The 20408-nt window shown below is 43.1% G+C and overlaps 1 protein-coding gene across 2 annotated transcripts in view; it reads right to left on the minus strand.

Moving 5' to 3' along the window:
* Nucleotides 1–225: 225 nt before the first annotated feature.
* HAO2 (hydroxyacid oxidase 2) overlaps nt 226–20408 on the minus strand; it is a 30599-nt gene continuing 10416 nt past the window's right edge. The window contains exons 2-8 of one of the 2 annotated variants that reach the window (XM_024108970.3): nt 19011–19163; nt 17350–17501; nt 16541–16824; nt 9942–10046; nt 5411–5569; nt 3943–4012; nt 226–643 (exon numbers count right to left, since the gene is read on the minus strand). In XM_024108970.3, coding sequence (XP_023964738.2) covers nt 588–643; nt 3943–4012; nt 5411–5569; nt 9942–10046; nt 16541–16824; nt 17350–17501; nt 19011–19141 — 957 coding nt within the window. In that variant the 5' untranslated portion in view covers nt 19142–19163 and the 3' untranslated portion in view covers nt 226–587. Of the gene's footprint in view, nt 644–3942; nt 4013–5410; nt 5570–9941; nt 10158–16540; nt 16825–17349; nt 17502–19010; nt 19164–20408 lie in introns of both variants that reach the window. The other variant, XM_024108953.3, reaches the window with a different exon arrangement.

Consider the following 20408-nt stretch of genomic DNA (forward strand, 5'->3'; position numbering starts at 1 on the left):
CTCCCAGACAAGATGGAAAGACCCCTGTCTCGAAAAGTAACTCTGAGAGGAAATAGAAGTGTGTTTTCTGCCTCAGGGAGAGATGGAAACTATTTGTACCAGCAGCAGGATGTTCTGTATCCTATTCCAAAAATAAATACCTGTTGTTAAACTGAGCTTATGCCAGTATCATTATTCAGGGACCCCATATGACTGCACTGATCTGCCAATAAGGAGACCACAGGGTGACCAAACAAGTATTTATACAGAGCCATAGGCATGCATGGTGCTCTATACAGAAATAAGGCCTGACCCTGCTGTGTCCAAGCTTAGCCTTAAAGTAGAGGGGTCTGGGGAGGGAGAGGGTGTGTGTGTGGGGAGGGTGAGGGTTGTGATGATAAGGACATGCAGTGATGTTACTTACACATCCTGATAGTGTCACTTGTTTTTAGGGGGGGGATTCAACAGCTTAAGGGGGACTGGGGTGCTTGTTGGGGGACAGTGGAAGAGTTACACAGCTGGGAGTCTGTTACTGAGGATACTCAAGGCTTTGATAGTTATCAGGTGCTGCTTCCATTTGTCTGGTTAGTGGGCACTGCATGAGCCATTTACAGCTTGGAGACCTGAACCAGGTTTCGGCCGATTCCTGAGACACTGTGACAGCCTGAAATAAAATACAGGGTTAAAAATGACTATTGAGAGAAAGAATGGTCTATGGTTAAGGCACTGAGCTAAGTCTTGGGAGGTCTGGGTTATATTCCTGGCTGTGCTACAGACTTCCTGTGTGACCATAAGCAAGCCACTTAATCTGTCTCGGTTCTCCATCTATAAAATGGGAACAATAAAATTCTAGTTTTAGCTTGTAAACTCGCCAGTTTTCTAAGTGTACGTACAGCACCTAGCATGTTGAGGATTCTAGACACTAATGTACCATAAATAATAATTGCATACCAAAAACCTACTTTATAAATAATATTAAGTTTGCAAAAATCAAACACTCAAAAATTAGGAAATGCCAGAATTAAGACTGACTGCATAATTTAAATTTGGCCCCCTTGGGCACATGCATTATGGTACAGTATTTAATTATGTGATCACATACTATTATTTTCACAGGCAAAAATGCCTCCCTCAGTGCACAGGATGGATGGTGTAGAGGCAAACACATGCAGGCAAGGAAAGAATGGTCTCATAGTTAAGATAGTTGACTCCTGCCCAGATCTGGATTTTTATCCCTGGCTAGCTGGCAGACTTCCGATATAATGCTGTGCAAATGACTTAAACTAAAATTTTTGCAGGTGGCCAATAATGGTGTGTCTCTTATTTTCTGCAAGCCTAACTTGAGATCCTGGGGCATGATTTTCAAACTCCTGAGCACTCATGACTGGAACTGATGTTAATGAAAGTAGTGGATGCTCAATCTTTTTGACAGTAAGGTTGTGTGCTCTGGTGGAATGATCATGGATTTCTAGTCCTTGCCAACGTTTCAATGTGTTGTCTTAGGCAAACCTCTTTGTTTCTCTTCTCCCATGTGTAAAGTGGAGGTGATGGTATTTTCTTCTCTTACAGGGAAATTAATGTTTTTGAAACATTCTAATACTACGATGGTGAGTGCCACAGAAAAGCCCACGAGGAAATAAATAATTGTGTGTCTGGTCCAGGGTTTGGACGGTGTGCAGTAAACAAGGTCTAGGGCCACACATTGATCAGAGATCATAAAAAAAAAGTATTGAGCAGCTGTCTCATTCCCTCAGCATCATCCATGCTGTGCACTGAATGAGACAAGGATCCTGTGGAAAAAATAGTACAGTCTGTGATGAGGTAGTTAAAGACTATCAGAATGCATACGCACAAGGGGGCCAAATTAAGGTGGCACGGAGATCCTTAATTCTGGCATTTCCTAACTTTCAAGCGCTTGACTTTGCAAACTCCATAATTTACTTTGAATGTTGCTTTTAGGTTGTAAATTCTTTGTTTTTTTTAAAGGAAAAAGATAAAAATAAATCATATTATATGCAATTGTAACAGCCAACACCATCAGCACTGCAATACACACTGCTGCCTCCTGAGCTACGGTACTAGTGAACTACAGTGCATTCCAATTTAGGATGAAACGAAATGTTGAAATATCTGAATGGATGGAAATTCCAATTTTTGCTTAGCCCTGGTCAGTGGTTTTGCATGGTTTCAACCCACACCAGGTAAAAAAGTAGCTTCAGCCCACTTTCTCACAAAACGCAAAGTGTGTGAACCCATGGGAAGCAAAAATGAAAGAGGGTTTTCATGAACCCTAACAACTGAAACCAGCATGGTTCTAATGCTTTAATCCTGATCCCCAGTTCCCTGATCTAACCACTATACCCTTGTAGTAAAGTGGTCATAGAATCATAGAAATGGAGGACTGGAAGGGACCTTGAGTAGTCATCCAGTCCAGTCCTCTGCACTATTGCAGGGCTAAGTAAAGCTAGACCATCCCTGACAGGTGTTTCTCCTACTTATTTTTAAAAGCTTCCAATGATGGGGACCACGTACTTCCTTGGAAGCCTGTTCCAGATCTTAACTACCCTTAGAGTTAGAAAGTTTTTCCTAATATCTAACCTAAATCTCCCTTGCTGCAGATTAAGCCAATCACATCTTGTGCTACCTTCAGTGGATATGGAGAACATTGATCACCATCCTCTTTATAACAGCCATTAACATATTGGAAGACTGTTATTAAGTTCCTCCTTAGTCTTCTTGTCTCAAGACTAAATATGCCCAGTTTGTTTCCTCATTGGTCAGGTTTTCTAAACCTTTTATCATTTTTGTTGCTCTCCTCTGTACCCTTTCCACTTTGTCCAATCTTTTTTAAAGTGTGGTGCCCAGAATTGGACACAGGACTCCGGCTGGGACCACACCAGTGCTGAGTAGAGCGGAACAATTATCTCCTGTGTCTTACATTCAACACTCCTGTTAATACACCTCAGAATCATATTAGCCCTTTTTGCAGATGCATCCCATTGACAACTCATTCACTCACATTCAGTTTGTGACCTGCTATAATCCCCAGATCCATTTCAGCAGTATGACCACCTACATAATTATTCCTCATTTTGTCATTGTGCATTTGATTTTTCCTTCCTAAGTGAAGTACTTTGTACTTGTCTTTGTTGGATTTTATCTTGTTGAATTCAGACCAATTGTCCAATTTGTCAAGGTCATTTTGAATTTTAAACCTAACCTACAAAGTGCTTGCAACCCTTCCAGCTTGGTGTCATCTGTAAATTTTATAAGCATATTCTCCTCTCCATTAACCAGGTCATTAATGAAAATATTGAATAGTGCTGGACATAGGACTGACCCCTGTGAGATTCCACTAGATGTGTTCTCCCAGTTGGACAACAAGCCATTGATAAGTACTGTTTGTGTACATTCTTTCAACCAGTTGTGCACCCACCTTATAGTAATTTCATATAGACCATGTTTCCCTAGTTGGCTTATGAGAATTCAGAATTGTGTCAAAAGCCTTGCTAAAATCAAGGTATATCATGCCTAGTGTTTTTCCCCATCCACTAGGCCAGTAATCCTGTCAAAGAAGGAAATTAAGTTGATTTGGCATGATTTGTTCTTGAAAAATCCATGCTGACTATTCCTTATAACCCTATTATCCTTCAGGTGCTTATACCTCATGATAGGGTTAATTGGGTTGTCCAGAGTACTATGGGATGGAGCCAGGCTGTACCGCGCCTTACTTCCTATTTTAGTCAGTGAGAGTTTTTCTACCCACTCTGTTTTGATGCATTCATATAAAGCAACAAGCCTGAAATCCTGTGAATAGAATTATTTTTGTTGCACTGAGCGGTCCTTTTACAAACCCCCTCACTTTGATTTGATCCATCTGTTTGCATGTGGTGCCTTTGTGCTCACTCTAAGGTGGCAATACTGCTTCTCATCAATTACTATCAAACAGCAAAAAATTCTTACCTGCCAGGGCCATTGACAAACGAAATTCATCATGTAAAATCTGCAAAACTTTTCGAAGCCCTTCTTCGCCCTATTCAAACAGAGAAAGCAGTGAAGGTAAGAGGAATGCAGACACCGAGCAACACAGCAAAGAGCATTTACTATGAAAGTTGGGGCAACTCCTTAGAGCAGTGCCACTTTTTAGATACTCAGACAGATGGCTTCTTAGGCTTATGGATAGTTTAGTTCACAAGAAGTTAATTTAGATATTTTCACTTTTTGTGCTGTATCTGAATGAAGAAAGAAAATGGAGCTGTTTTTCACCTCAGACATTTTCCGGATGTGTGAGGTGGGGTTTTTGTTTTTTGGGGTTTTTTTTTTAGTGTGCTTTCAGATAACTTCTGCTAATGCCTTCGTTTCAAAACTTCAAATTTTGCATGCACTTAGTGCTCAATAAGGTCTTGAGCACTTTACATTTTGGAAGATATAGGTTTTTCAGATAAAAGTTATGGATCCTAAAAATAGTGTAGTGTACATTTTCTTCTGTAAAAGTGGTGCCAACAACTTGAAAAGCACATTTCCATTTGAACATTTTGTCCACCTATTTTTTCTATACTATTCTATATCACCGTAACTGAAAGGTATTAGAGAAAATTATTTTTCTCTAATTTCAGTTTTACATTTCACAATACTTGGTGATGTCAATATCTCTCTTTCATTGATGGTCATTTGCATTTTCTGTCTCATACACTAGCAAAATTACATTGAGTGAGATCTTCAGAAGCACTTTAGGGAGGCGAGGCACCCAACACACATTCCCCTTCATTGGGAGTTGGGTGCCTATCTCCTTTAGGCAAATCTGAAAATCCATATATCATGAGGAAGGCCCCCCAAAATCATCTGATTGGCTTAAAAGTCAGGGTTTTTTTATAAATACATTTTGGGTTCTTTTTTCTTTTCTTTTTTGGTTTTTGAGTCTTTAGATTTTACATTTTCATACCCTCTTCATAGCCATGAGGGCTATAAATATACTTAAAAAAACAAAACCCTGAAATTCTCAATAATCACAAAACTCCTCATGAAATCACAAGAGTTGGAAAAGTTATGTCACAGAGCAAGGTAACCTACCATCTGGAGAGTTGGAGTCTTTTACTCAGGGTGAACACTACTTATCTGCAACTTCTTCCTTTATCAGTAACTAGAGCTGGTGAAAATTTTTCCAGAGAAATGTCCATTGACAGAAAATGGCATTTTTGTCAAAGCGGGTATTTCTGTGCAAAATATTTGGTTTTGAGTAAATGTTTTTGGTTTCCATTGCAAAAACAAAAGCCTGAATATTTTCAGAGAAACTTTACAATGAAAATTAAAAATATTTCATTTTTGTTTAATTTTTTCACTGGAAAAAATATCCCTACCAGCTCTGTAAGTAACCCAATGTTTGTGAACATGAGAATGAGTGCACGTACAAACCCCACGTTTCCTCATTCACCTTGTAGGTCAGACCCCATAAAGCTGGCCTTCCGAGGAAGACACATTTTGCTCCGAGTGCCAGTGCCTTTAATACATCACTTCCTGTTCGTATTCCACCGTCTAGATAAACTTCAACTCTATCTTGCACTGTGTCTACAATTTCAATCAGAGCATCAATCTGAAAAGAAACAGATTCGTCCACATAGAACTCAGCCTTTGATTCTTAGAGAAAGATGTAAGAAGAGAAGGGAGGGGGTACAATTATGTAAGACCTTCTGTAACTGCTTATGCTCTTTTAAACTGAAATTTAACAATGCACCTCATCATACAAAATGCCAAATATGTGTTTCTAAATTGTAGGGAAAAAAAAGCAGTCCTCCAGTCTACTTGCAAAATACTTTATCCCATTTTCTAGTGTCATGAACATGTTGTGATTACTTGATTTATTTGTTAGTGCTGATTAAAAAACAAAACAAACACACAAAAAAAATAAAAGTGAATAGTGGGACATTTTTGTTAATTGTTTTCCATTTCTGAAATACTTTTAAATTGCATTTTTGGTCACATGGCATGAAGGTTCTTCCCCAAAAAATTCAAAATGTAAAAAGAAACCATTTTTGAAAATTTCTTATTTTGAAAATAGAAAATAAATGAGAAAAGATAAAAATATTTGTAAAAAAAAAAGTTAAGGGAGAAAAAAGGGAAATTTTCAGCAAAAAAAGGTTAGGGTTTTATTTACCTCTCTCCACTGTGAAATCTGACCACCTATTGTTTCTATCTTTTAACCAGTTACTGATCCATGAGAGGACCCATGACTGCTTACTTTGCTTAGGAGTCTTTGGTGAGGGAGCATGTCAAAGGCTTTCTGAAAGCATAACTACTCTATATCTACCGGATCAGCCTTGTCCACATGCTTGTTGACCCCTTCAAAGAATTCTAATAGATTGAGGAGGCATGATTTCCCTTTACAAAAGCCGTGTTGACTCTTCCCCAACATATCGTGCTTATCTATCTGTCTGATAATTCTGTTCTTCGCTATAGTTTCAACTACTCTGCCTGTGCCGAAGTTAAGCTTACCGGCCTGTAATTGCCAGAATCACCTCTGGAGATTTTTTAAAAGATCAGCATTACATTAGATATCCTCCAGTCATCTGGTACAGAAGCTGATTTAAGTGCTAGGTTGCATACCAGAGTTAATAGTTCTGCAATTTCTTATTTCAGTTCCTTCAGAACTCTTGGGTGAATACCATCTGGTGCTGATGACTTATTACTTTTTAATTTATCAATATTGCTCCAAAATCTCTTCTATTAACATCTCAGTCAGGGACAGTTCCTCAGATTTGTTACCAAAAAATAATGGTTTGGATATGAGAATCTCCCCCGTATCCTCTGCTCTGCAGTGAAGTTTGATGCAAAGAATTCGATTAGCTTCTCTGCAACAGCCTTGTCTATCTTGAGTGCTCCTTTAGCACCTCCATTGTCCAGTGGCTCCACTGATTGTTTGACAGGCTTCCTGCTTCTGGTGTACTTAAAATGTTGTTGCTGTTAGTTTTTGTGTGTTTTGCAAAGTGCTCTTTTTTGGCCTGCCTAGTTGTATTTTTACACTTGACTTACCAGAGTTTATGTTCCTTTCTATTTTCCTCAGAAGGATTTGACTTCCAATTCTTAAAGGATGTCTTATTCTTGCTAGTCTCCTCTTTTATTCTGTTGTTTAGCCATGGTGGCATTTTCTGGTCCTCTTGCTGTTTCTTTTAATGTGGGATATACATATAGTGTGAGCCTCTATTTTGGTGTTTTAAAAAAAGTATCCATGCAGCTTAAAGGCATTTCACACTTGTGACTGTTCCTTTTAATTTCCATTTAACTAACTTCCTCTTTTTTTTGTAGTTCTCCTTTTTGAAGTTAAATGCTACTGGGGTGGGTTTCTTTGGTATTTTCTCCCTACAAAGATGTTAAATTTAATTACATTATGGTTGCTGTTACCAGTGGTTCAGCTATATTCACATCTTGGATCAGATCCTATGCACCACTGACGAATAAATCAGGAACTGCCTCTCCCCTTGTGGGTTCCAGGACTGGCTGTTCCAAGAAGCAGTTATTAACTGAATCTAGAAATTTTATCTCTGCATCCCATTCTGAGGTGACATGTACCCAGTTAACAGGGGGATAGTTGAAATCCCCCATTATTATTGGAACAGAGAGTCCTGTGGCACCTTTAAGACTAACAGATGTATTGGAGCATAAGCTTTCATGGGTGAATACCCACTTCATCAGACGCATGTAATGGAAATTTCCATTACATGCGTCTGATGAAGTGGGTATTCACCGATGAAAGCTTATGCTCCAATACATCTGTTAGTCTTAAAGATGCCACAGGATTCTCTGTTGCTTTTTACAGATCCAGACTAACACGGCTACCCCTCTGATACTTGACATTATTATTGGGTTTTCTGTTTATGTAGCCTCTCTAATCTCCCTGAGCATTTCACAATCACCATCACCATCTTGGTTGGATGGTTGGTAGTATATTCCTACTGCTACACTCATTATTCAGGCATGGAATTTCTATCCATAGAAATTCTGGATGGACTGAAGGAGGGAGGGCCAATAAGAAGGGATTGAAGAAGTTTGGGCAAAAATTGATGACAAAGGCATTTTTCCCCCCAATCACCTTGGCTACTGTCTCAACCTTATCTTTAGAAGGCATTGGTCTCTTGATCTCTCAGTTTCCCTTCTTTGGTCTCCTTATATATTGTAATTATAATAGTTACAGTTACATTTCCTAGAGTAATATTTTCAGTTGCTTATAATTTTGTCAAAGTTTGAGTCTGGAGTTTTCTAAGTTTGATATCTCCTGGTTAATTGGGGCAGCAGAAGGCGTGACAGACCTTGCACTAATGGCTGGAGTCATAGCAGTGGTTGGAAGTATAGTAGAACAGAGGTTCTCATATGTTTGTTTCTTTTGGTTGTGTGCCCTTCGGAGAGTCATGTCCTGTGGGTGCTCTCTTGTAACAGAGGGCACCCAGATGGTGCTGAATTCGGAAGAGTCCCCACATGACCAGCAAGCTCCAGGACCCCTCCCCTGAGGAGGGGGCTCAGTTGCTAGGACAGAGGGGCAGGAGCAAGGGCCTGTGGAGAAGGAGTTCATAGATCCCATTGGTTTGATTCTGGGTGAGGGGTCCTTAGCGTGGGAATAGCTTCTCAGCCCCACAGTGTATTGGGGAGGCCAGGGCTGGAGGACAAGAGGAATCCATCGCCTGGCCCTTCAAAGGGCAGCCAGAGCCAGGTTCTGGGACAGCCCCCTTCCTAGCCCCCATCTCCCTGGCAGAGCACCCAGCCTTGGGTTGGCAGCAGAATTTCCCTGCCTCCCCAGTAGCCCCCCCAGCAGTGCTATCACCTCCCTCTCTTCTTCCTACCCAGACCCTGCTCTCTGTCCAGGGCAACTTCCCCTGTCTGGCCTGTCTCCCCGCAGCAGAGTTCCCATTTCCCATACCCAGACCCCTGTTCCCCTAGCAGAACCCTCCTCTCACCAGTCCCCCCACCTCCTGCATTCACTCTCTGCAGCAAACAGCCTCAAAGCTAGGGGTGTTCAGGCTGCCCCGGAAGAGGCTAAGTTGGTTCTCAGCCAGGCAGATGCTGTCTGGTGAGAGCTCCCAAGCAGCGCATGGCAGTGGGGGCAGCCTAATGTCTGAAGGCAGCAGGACGGCAGCACAGCACTGGACATGCTGGGTAATGGGAACAGGGGAGCCTAGAGTGCAGGGATCCTGGGACCAGCCTCATCCCACCCACCCCACCCCGGAGCATGTTCAGCCCCCTGAAAACCTTGTTGTGTCTCTCCAGGGTGGTGTGCCCCACACTTTGAAAATCATGAAGGTACAGGCATGAGGAGGAAGATTTAAGGTAGTAGTGAAAACCTTATCACTCATATATATATGCAATGACAAGGTAGAAAATTTTATGCATGCAGAAGTAATATATATATATATATATAATAAAATATATATATTTTACTTCTGCATGCATAAAATTTTCTACCTTGTCATTGCATCAAAGTAGTGTTTCCATGGAATTATTGTGTTGTATTTTATAAAGCAAATGAGAGAAAAGTCAGTAAAAATAATAAAGTGAATAGGTCACAATAAAACAGACGTGACAATATGCAAAAATAACATGGATAAAAGAAACAGAAAAAAGATGGGAAGAAACATGGGTGCAGGCAAACATTCAAACACCCAGTGATTAATTTGTAGAGATGGATAGCAGGGAGATTTCTGCCACATAAATTATCTTTACTCTGGGGCTTAAGGGACTATAAATTTCCATTCCGTTAAGATCTAATGCTGCAAATATTTGCAGGCAGTTCCCACTAAATTCAATGGGTTTGTGTCTCGGCAGAATTAGGTGCTCACTTCATCTTTGCTACAGTACACACAGGCATGCAAATGTATGTGCAGGTATATCACAGCTATGTATATGAATGTCGGCACACAATTACCCATGTCGGGACACATGTGCATGCCTATGACAACAGATTGCAGCTTTCCACTTACAGTGGCAGGTCCTCCATCCAGCTGCCTTCCACCATGGTTGGATACAATAATCCCCTGAACTCCATGTCTCACTGCCAGATCTGCATCTTCCTTAGTCAAAATTCCCTTGAGAATGATAGGCAAGCGAGTCAGGCTCTGCAGCCAATAGATGTCATTCCAGTTTATAGAAGGGTCTATGGAGTTAGGCAGGAGGCCATACTCAGAACAACTCTCTTCCTGCAGCCATGGAGTAGAAGGAAATTTCATTACATGTTGATAATATAATATAATATAATATAATATAATATAATATAATATAATATAATATCCCTCAAACTCTTTCTCTACCACAGAAGACATTAATAGACTTCATAACAGTTCCATCAATTGGCTTTGTAAAGGGCATGTCCCTGGAGGACAACAATTATTATGGGGAATGGATATGGAAAGAAGAGTCTCCGAGGGATGTAGGCTGAGATGTCAAAGCCAAGGTATTGGAGGGCAGGAATGCAAACGAGGACATTGCAGAGCAGAAACGGGAGGTGATATGCCCTTGATACAGCAGTTGTCAAAATGATTTTTTTTCTGCAAACAAGCCCATTAGGCTTCTTTAGATAGCAGCATAAACTGTCTGGTGTGATGGAGGCCAAAGCAGGTCTCCTTTCCATTCACTGTATTTCAAAACAAGATGAGAAAGCAGCAGATACAGAAGGGAAGGCTACCTATAGCCATACAGCTCTGATTTATGCAACCTGCCTATTTGCTACATATCATCCATCCTTCCATTAACCTTAAAGGTACTTTCAGTTACACTGGTTTAGACAGAGAGTAAGTGCATGGACTATAATGCATACTCAGGAATTACGCTGTGAAGAAACAATTGGGCCCCAAATCAGGCCCAGATCCACAGAACATTTCTCACTCGTTTTGTACCTTGTCTCATTCAGTGTGTGCCACCCAGACCCACAGAAAGAGTAGCCCGTAAATGAAGTTGGTATCACAATACATTTACATATGCAACCGTCACTTTGGCATTTCCTGATTTATGAGTGCTTTTAGTGACATTTTCTTGATGGAATTACTAGTTTATTTAAAAGGCAACAATGCGGGGGGGGGGGGGGAGGAGAAAGAAATTGGATGTGGCTAGCCCACCATAGATTGCTCTGTCCATTCAAGATGCACACTGAAGGAGGCAAGGACTCCTGCAGAATCGTGCCTCACTCAGTGCTCATATTGTGCTTTGAATGAGGCACTCTTTTGAATCCCTGGCTTAACATAAGAACAGCTATACTGCATCAGACCAAAGGTCCATCTAGCCCAGTATCCTGTCTTCTGACAGTGGCCTATACCAGGTGCACCAGAGGGAATGAACAGAACAGGTAATCATCAAGTGATCCATCCCCTGTTGCCCATTCCCAGCTTCTTGCAAATAGAGGCTAGGGACACCATCCCTGCCCATCCTGGCTAATAGCCATTGATGGACCTATCCTCCATGAACTTATCTAGGTCTTTTTTTAACCAGGATATAGTCTTGGCCTTCCCCACATCCTCTGGCAAGGAGTTCCACAGGTTGACTGTGTGTTGTGTGAAAAAATACATCCTTTTGTTTGTTTTAAATCTGCTGCCTATTCATTTCATTTGGTGACCCCTAGTTCTTGTGTTATGAGAAGGAGTAAATAACACTTCCTTATTTACTTTCTCCACACTAGTCATGATTTTATAGATCGCTATCATATCCCCCTTAGTCATCTTTTTTCCAAGCTGAAAAGTCCCAGTCTTGTTAATCTCTCCTCATATGGCAGATGCTCCATACCACTAATCATTTTTGTTGCCCTTTTCTGAACCTTTTCCAGTTCCAATATATCTTCTTTGAGATGGGGCAACCACATCTGCACACAGTAGTCAAGATGTGGGCGTACCATGGATTTATATAGAGGCAATATGATATTTTCTGTCTTATTAGCTATCCCTTTCTTAATGATTCCCAACATTCTGTTAGCTTTTTTGACTGCTGCTGCACATTGAGTGGATGTTTTCAGAAAACTATCCACAATGACTCCAAGATTTCTTTCTTGAGTGGTAACAGCTAATTTAGACCCCATCATTTTATACGTATAGTTGGGATTATGTTTTCCGATGTGCATTACTTTGTATTTATCAACACTGAATTTCATCTGCCATTCTGTTGCCCAATCAACCAGTTTTGAGAGATCCTTTTGTACTTCTTTGCCTGGGACTTAACTATCTTGAGTAGTTTTGTATCATCTGCACATTTTGCCACCTCACTGTTTACCCCTTTTTCCAGATCATTTATGAATATGTTGAATAGGACTGGTCCCAGTACAGACTCCTGGGGGACGCCACTATTTTCCTTTTCTCCATTCTGAAAACTGACCATTTATTCCTACCCTTTGTTTCCTATCTTTTAACCAGTTACCAGTCCATGAGAGGACCTTCCCTCTTATCCCATGACTGCTTGCTCTTGCAGAGTCTGAAAAAGTGAATGGAATTAAGCCAAGTTACTCAGAAGCATAGGCGCCGACTCTGAAGGTGCTTCAGCACTGGAGCACACATGAAAAAAAATAGTGGGTGCTTGTGGGGTTCCATGCGGAGCGGATAAAGTACACGACCAATGTGGTTGCAAGCTGAATCCGAATTCTGTTTATTGCAAGCTTTCTTTTATAGTTTTTCTCTACGTTACATAACACAATTAGGCTATAATAACACATCTACGGATTGGACAAGAAGGAGAATCATGTGTTTATCACATGTATAGCCCCACACCGATTGGTTCAACCGTTCCTTACATAAGGCCATGATTTGTTTACCTCATCTTATATAATCCTAGACCACCAGGGGGTCTTACATAAGGCCATGATCATCTTATATAATCCTAGACCACCAGGGGGGCCTTACATAAGGCCATGATTTATTACCTTGCAAGTGTCCCATCGTGACCCTTACCTCCTCATGGAACTTTCCATTAGGTTGGTGTAGGGATGATACATCCCCACACCTCCCCCTTTTTCTTAAATAAGGAACTTTTTAAGAAACGTAATATTACATAAATGCCCACGAAAACCATTGGGGTGTAAATAAGGATAGCCAATAAGACATGTTCTAAAGGGATCCGATGGGGTGGCCATGGACAAGCAAAAAGGGCTTCTTGGCCAGTCTGGTTTGCCCAGGTGACCCAAACATTTTGTTGTGGGTTAACAAAAGGTACAGAGTTTGGACATACAAAGACCCCTGCTCCTATAATAAGGAGTCAGAACAAACAGAAGTACAGCATTATTAGGTGTTTAGGCTGTGACAAACAACAAGTGCAGGTCCGGTGTTGCGGGGCCGTTGTTCGGCTTCTGCGTGGCGGCATGGTGTTCGGGTAGCAATATCATCTGCTGGAGGGATCTTATCCGGTGGTTTTTTCCTATATGTTCTTTCAAACATATCTTATCTTTCAGATAAGCCTTGCTCCGCCATTTTTTCCAACCTATTTCGCAACTGCTCACCCTGCCCCGGGAACTCCGCCCGGAACTTTGGGGTACAAACATCATTGGTGACAGGAAAGCCGGGCTGGTTCAGGGCTCGCAATGTGTGGGACTGCGGGGGATCGCTCTCACCGGCCAAATGGGACAACTGATTTAGCATGTCCTGTAGCTGAAGGCCCTGTTTGTACATTTCCGCCCGAAATTTTTGTAACTTATCCCCTTCTGGGCTCGAGACCTCCATTTTATCCGCGGGGTCGTCCGGTAACGGGACGATACTCGGATCAGCTTCGGGTGCACTGGGGATGAGTGGTATGATAGTGTCCTCACCCCCAAAGAACTCACGGGCTCCCACCAGCAACACATAAGGCGGCTCCTCTTTTGGCCGAAAGAGGTTATTAATGGCCGACTGGACCTCGGCTTCTGCCGCAAGCGTCTATCAGTTTCTTAGATTTGCACCATATTTGGCTCAATGACACGGCCTTCTTGTTGCCGTGAGAGACCGACTCCCAGAGGTCAGAGCCTAGACTTTCCCAGACTGCCTTATCAAAGACAGTATCAGGAGTAACAAAAAACCCACGTCTCTGCCCCCATTTCAACAAACGGGACAACATGTCAGAGGGAAGCTTCTCTCCCCGCTTTTTAGCGATGCGTAATAAAAAATCATGCACCATCTCCTCCTCTGCAGACAAATCAGAGCCCATTTTATTAAATGCAGCCGCTCACCTGTGAGCTCACGAACGTCTCTCTCGGACGACCAGGAGCCGGTATCCTCCGGTACCTCCTGCCGCGGCTGCCACCTCCGCCTTTTCTCACCGAACGCTTTAGTTTTTGGTCGTGCTCCAGTTGACACTGAGCTTGGCAAACCATCTAAATCTTGGTAGCCTGCCCTCTTATTCCCACAGATTCCCTTTCTTTGATGATCTTTGTGAAGAAGGCCTGTTTCCACCTTAACAGGGCACGGCTGTTTGCGCTTTTTGGTAGAAGGAGTGCTGGAAGGAGAAGAGCCAGCACTGAGAGCCTTTTCAATATCTAAATTCAATTGTTCCAGTTTCTTCATGAGAGATGACATAGAGTCTGACCTGTCAGATCCTTTTTCTGGTTGGATCTGCTTTCTCTTTGCTCAGCTTTTGAGACAACATCTGTTGGGTCTACTGTCTGAGAACATTGATCCCTGCTCCACTGGCGGCTGTGTCTAGTATGATCTCTGCTAGCTCACTCTGGGCAAAGTCCTGGCTGCCTTGATGTCCAAGCCGAATCACGTCGGGGTAACCATTTGTGGGGTTCCATGCGGAGCGGATAAAGCACACGACCAATGTGGTTGCAAGCTGAATCCCATTCTGTTTATTGCAAGCTTTCTTTTATAGTTTTTCTCTACGTTACATAACACAATTAGGCTATAATAACACATCTACGGATTGGACAAGAAGGAGAATCATGTGTTTATCACATGTATAGCCCCGCACCGATTGGTTCAACCGTTCCTTACATAAGGCCATGATTTGTTTACCTCATCTTATATAATCCTAGACCACCAGGGGGTCTTACATAAGGCCATGATCATCTTATATAATCCTAGACCACCAGGGGGGCCTTACATAAGGCCATGATTTATTACCTTGCAAGTGTCCCATCGTGACCCTTACCTCCTCATGGAACTTTCCATTAGGTTGGTGTAGGGATGATACATCCCCACAGGTGCTCAGCACCTACTGATAGCCCCGTGGGTCAGTGCCTCCTCCTCCCTCCCAGCGCCTCCCACCTGCCAGCGGCCCTGCCGAGCAGCTCCTCCCCCTCCCTCCCAGCGCCTCCCACCTGCCGCAGATCAGCTAGAAGAGGCGGGAAGAGGTGGGGCAGGGGTGTGAGCCTGAGAAAAGGGGTGGAGTGGGGGCGGGGCCTGTGGCAGAGCAGGAGTCGAGCACCTCCTGGCAACTTGGTAAGTCGGTGTCTATGCTTTGAAGCCATGCCTCAGTCAATATACACGAGCACCCTGAATTAGAAAAGCGAGACCAATTCTCATCTGTTGTAAATCAATGTAGCTCAATTAAAGCAAATGGACTGGCACAGATTTACAGCAGCCGATAACCTGGCCCGGTGTTTCAAAATGTTTTAGTAAAATCTCCACACACACAATTTTGTTAGATCTGCACATGCAGATCTGCCAATAGAAAAGAGGGGGAGCACTATTAAAATATTCTTGTGCATGTACAGAGTACGATTTTAAACATTTGGTCAAATCAAAACAGATTTTCATCCAACGATTTGAAAGGAAAATGTCTGACCAGGGGACTATATGCCTATCAGTTGTCAATTCTTTCCTGCAAAGGCACTTGAGCTGTCGAACAAAGTGACTTCAGGGGCATTACACGGATGAGCTCACCCCCCATTCAGTTGTGACGGCTGTAACTGTCAGTGGCGCTCTGAGAGTGAGGCCGGGCTTTAGAGCAACCCAAGCTTCATCAGAATTTAGAGCAGGCACAGATGAATGAAAGGTGGTGAGCACTGGCTGGTACAGCTGAGATCTTAGAGCTTGTCTATACACAAAAATTGTACCACTTTAACTATACTGGTACAGTTAAAGCAGTATAACACCCTCCCCCCCCACACACACCCCCCACACACACCACTGCCACCAGCATGGGTGCAGTTATATTGGTATAAAGGTGCATCTACCAATATAGCTATTCCCATATGGAAAGGGAAATAACTATACTGGTATGAGTCACCGTTATGCTGGTATAACTGCATCCACACTAGTAACAACATCACATCCCCTCACTGAAGTAGTTATAACAGTAACTCTTTTAAGTGTAGACCAGGCCTGAGTTTGGCAAATGATAACATGTATCCACAAAGGCTAGGAACTACTTTTGTAGTCCAGTGGCAGAGGCGATGTGTGTGTGTGGGGGGGGAGGGAGACGTGTGGTCACGTGCTCCCCCACCCTGATATGCTGCTTGGCTTGTACTGAGCATGCTCACACTGACTGAGCATGCTCAGTAACACTGCTTAAGCCAGCTGCCCTCACTCTGCCTTCTCCCTCACTATTGGCAGGTAGGGGTTGTCTCTGGCCAGTGAGGCTCCCATCTGCTCTCTCTCTCTCTTTCTCACACACACACACAAATCATTTCCCAAACCTCAAACACTCCTTCAAAGTGCTTCACTGTCATGTGTGGTGGGAGCTGGAAGTTGTTGCGGATGTCGTCTCGTCTCTTCCCAGTGTAGGGAAGATCGGCAGTGAGCACCAGGCCTTGAAAACCTGCAGCCTCTACACGTCGGACCAGCCCCTCTGAGAGTGCCCGGTTGCAATGAATGTACAGCTGGAACCATCGGAAGCCATTGGGTGCGACTGCAGCAATCTCCTCCACAGTGCAGGTGGAGAATGTGCTGGTGATGTAACAGGTGTTCATGGCTTCAGCAGCTGCAGGAGATATTTTAAAAAGCCTCAGTATGAGGTGTTGAAGCTTCCTCACCAATTCTACCTGGGTACAATGGTAATGCCAGCTAACAACCCCCAATACAAGATCTTTCATCCATATTTTATAAAGTGTGTATGGACTGTACAGGCTGAATGCTGTATGTCACCCCACCTCAGATCCTGGGGCCAATAGGGGGCCAGTTTGGTCCCTGGCACAAGGAGGAATAGCTTCAGGTCTTCTCTAAGTTACAGCAGCCCCCAAGAGGCTGTTCTGCTAGCTAGGGATAACTACAGTGCTGCAGCTTTTGTGATTTTCCAGCTGCTTTGTGCCTCCAGAACATCACAAGGGTGGTGGTCAGTAGGAGGTCAGGAAAAGAATCTGGCTGTAAAGAATGATACTGAAGTGCCATGTTTATGGATTGGTTTTTCAGGGGGTCAGCCACACTTTAAAATGCCATCAGAGTTGCTCAAGGTTTCCAACAGGTTTTTAATGTGTCCTCTTTTGTTTTACAGGAAATAACAGGGTACCTCTTGCTGTGCTCTTCTCTCCATCAGGCCAAGCCAGCCGGTGGAACCCGGTGGGGGCAATCCCTACAGGGAAGCTGATTTCAGTACCTAGAAGCGTAGTCCTAGTGTCCATCACAGACATATCTCGCAATATGCGTGGCCGGAAGCGGATTCTGCAAGAAGACAAAGAATAAATGCCAGTCAATAAGGTAACAGTTCCGTGGTTTTAATGCTTGCGATCTTCCCTGATACATGTTATCACACAGTAGTCTGACCCAACCAGGAAAAGCCAGGGGCCATGGCCTGTTGAGAACTCCACCCCATCGTTGATTTCACTCCCCAATATGACTCTCTTTACAGCCATTGCTGCCTACCCATAAACCCCATACCATCTGCTCTTGAACCATCCGCCATCACTGTACCACTGTAACCTAAGAGCATCCCAATGCCAGAGGGCAAGAGGCACCCTGATATCTGGTAGACAGTTTCAGCTGGTGTCACCAGTTCGGTGCACCAATTCATTAAGGTCATAAACTATAGCTGATATGTGTCATATAAGATATCAGTAGAAAACTCATAACAACACACTGATCATTAATATTCTTGTGAGGTGTATGTACAATAAACAGCCCAAGGGACCATACAAATGTGGAGGAAATGTGAAACTGAAATGTGTTTACCAGACAAATCTGTGGAGTGAGTAAACAGGTTTCTCCCAGACAAAGGACAAGCCAAGCCCTCCAGTGAGGTGTTGTCAGAATCAATTGGCTATCACATGACTAGTGGCCATTCATTTGCATTGGAGGGGGCAGGAACAGATCAATTCGCATTATAGCGAACACTAGTAGGGGAAGACCCCATCATGGAACTTCCTTTATCACCAGATTCCCTGGCTCCTTCCTCACAGCTTTAATGAACTTTATTTTGAGAGGTAACCTTCAGCTGAATCCCTTTCAAAGGTAAAAAAGATATAAAAAGTGCGGCAAAGAACCCCAGGTAATCTTTCACCTAAGACGACAAAGGAACCGAGCACTTCAGACTTTTGGGGAGATTCTGACCAAAGGAGGTGGTTGGCCATCTTGCTGGAAGGCAGGGGTCCTAGAACAATTTTTATAGTGAGCCATTGAACCAAACTGTAAACCCTATATATAATGGAAACACTTCAGGCCAGGGGGTGCTGCTGTACCCCCCGAACCCTTAGTAAATAATAATTGGAGCTATCCTATCACCAACCCTGAAAGGTCATTGAGTCCAGCCCCCTGCCTTCATTAGCAGGACCAAGTACTGATTTTGCCCCAGATCCCTAAGTGGTCCCCTTAAGGATTGAATTCACAACCCTGAGTTTAGCAGGCCAATACACAAACCACTGAGCTATCCCTCTCCACAATTCCACCACCTATACTGGAATGATAGGGATGTACTGGCTGCCGCTTCCAGCAGCCCCCATTGGAGCAGCGAACCGTGGCCAGTGGGAGCCGCAATTGGCCGGACGTGCGGACGCGGCAAGTAAACAAACCGGCCCGGCCCACCAGGGGCTTTTCCTGAACAAGCGGTGTCTCAAGTTTGGGAAACACTGATATAGGGGATAGGTGTTGAGAGTATTAGACACTTGAGAACATCAAGAACTTGCATCCCAAAATAGCCTAAAAGATTTTGGCCCACAAAATAAGAGCTCTCTGTACCTTTTATATGCCAGGAGGTTCTCATCTCGGGTGCAACACTCATCAGCTCCAGCTGCAAAGAAGTCCCAAGTGGTCTTGGACAGATGCTTCTTAGCATAAGCTTCAAAGTCTGACAAACATATCATGGGCATTTCAGAAAAAGGTTATAGGAACCTGAGAAGAGAGGAATAACATGTGAAGCATAGAGTAGATATGAGGTCCCTGAGCATTCCCTTTGTCAGCATTTTCGCTTTTATCCATTTCAATTTAATTTAGTGCTGGTCTTGGATTGACAGCTCTACAGTCCTCTGTCTGCCGAAGAATTACAGCTCCAGCTTCTCCACAGTGACCAACCAGTGTGCCTCATCTCTGCCATGATGGAGAGACCTCCAGGAATGAGAAGGGCGCTTATCCCTAATCTATCTATTGAGAATGCCTTAAAGTATAACGATGAGGGTGGCTGTCAAGATCTGAAATGGTCTCAGATGCAACTATATCATTTTGTATAGGCCATTTGCCAAACAAATTTCAGTCACCCACACTGCTTCCTGCAGCAGGGTAGGGATTTTTTTTTTGGTGGTCTCCAACCAAAGTACTGACAAGACCACTGCATAAGGTGGAATGTTCATCCTTTCAGAAATTGAAGCATAAAGAGAAACATTTTCTATTCTATGAAATGCCATTGAAGTCTGTGAGGTTGTAGGGTATAACTACTGGCTGAATTTGGCCTGTGATATGTACTATGTGTTATATATTGTGAACCACAGCCCACTTGCTGATACTGTGTATGCTACGCCTGTCGTATTATTTTTACTGGGCACTTGTCACTGGGCATTGCTGTATAGAGCACATCTGCAGGTCTAGCTGTTGGCCACACATCTATTTCCTCCCAGAGGCATCATTATAAGAAGTGCACATAGTGCTGCCAATAGTTAAGGTTGCCTGACACTTCCTTCATAAGACTCTGTTTTCAGTTGCTTTTAACTTTGTCAGTCTTTAATCATTTGGATTGAAATTTCCATACTGGGTGTCTGTCTTCGGCTGAGTTTTTGTTTGTTTTTTGTTGTTTTAAATTTCAACAAAAGCGGTTCAGTCATTTCTGAGAACAAGCTTAGGGAAAATACATTGTTTTGCTCATGAATAACTGTTTCGTTGAGAAGTTCTAGTACCTCTGTCCTTTGGTCCAGGGACTTGGAATTTGCTTTGGTGTAAGGTACACGTCCTTTTTCTTCGCTGTGAATATCCACCTAAATTTGGCCAAGTTGTGAGACTGAAAATTTCAGTTTGCACATCTCAGTAGAGACAGAGTTTGGCAGCTAAATTTTCTGAGGATTTTGTTTTCACTGAGCATTCTCCAACCCAGACCTGAAGGACTTTCCCTGCAATTGTGTTTCCTTGCCACCAGAGGCAGCTGAGGCA

This window comes from Chrysemys picta, chromosome 1 (assembly GCF_011386835.1).
Source record: "Chrysemys picta bellii isolate R12L10 chromosome 1, ASM1138683v2, whole genome shotgun sequence".
Taxonomy (NCBI): Eukaryota; Metazoa; Chordata; order Testudines; family Emydidae; genus Chrysemys; species Chrysemys picta.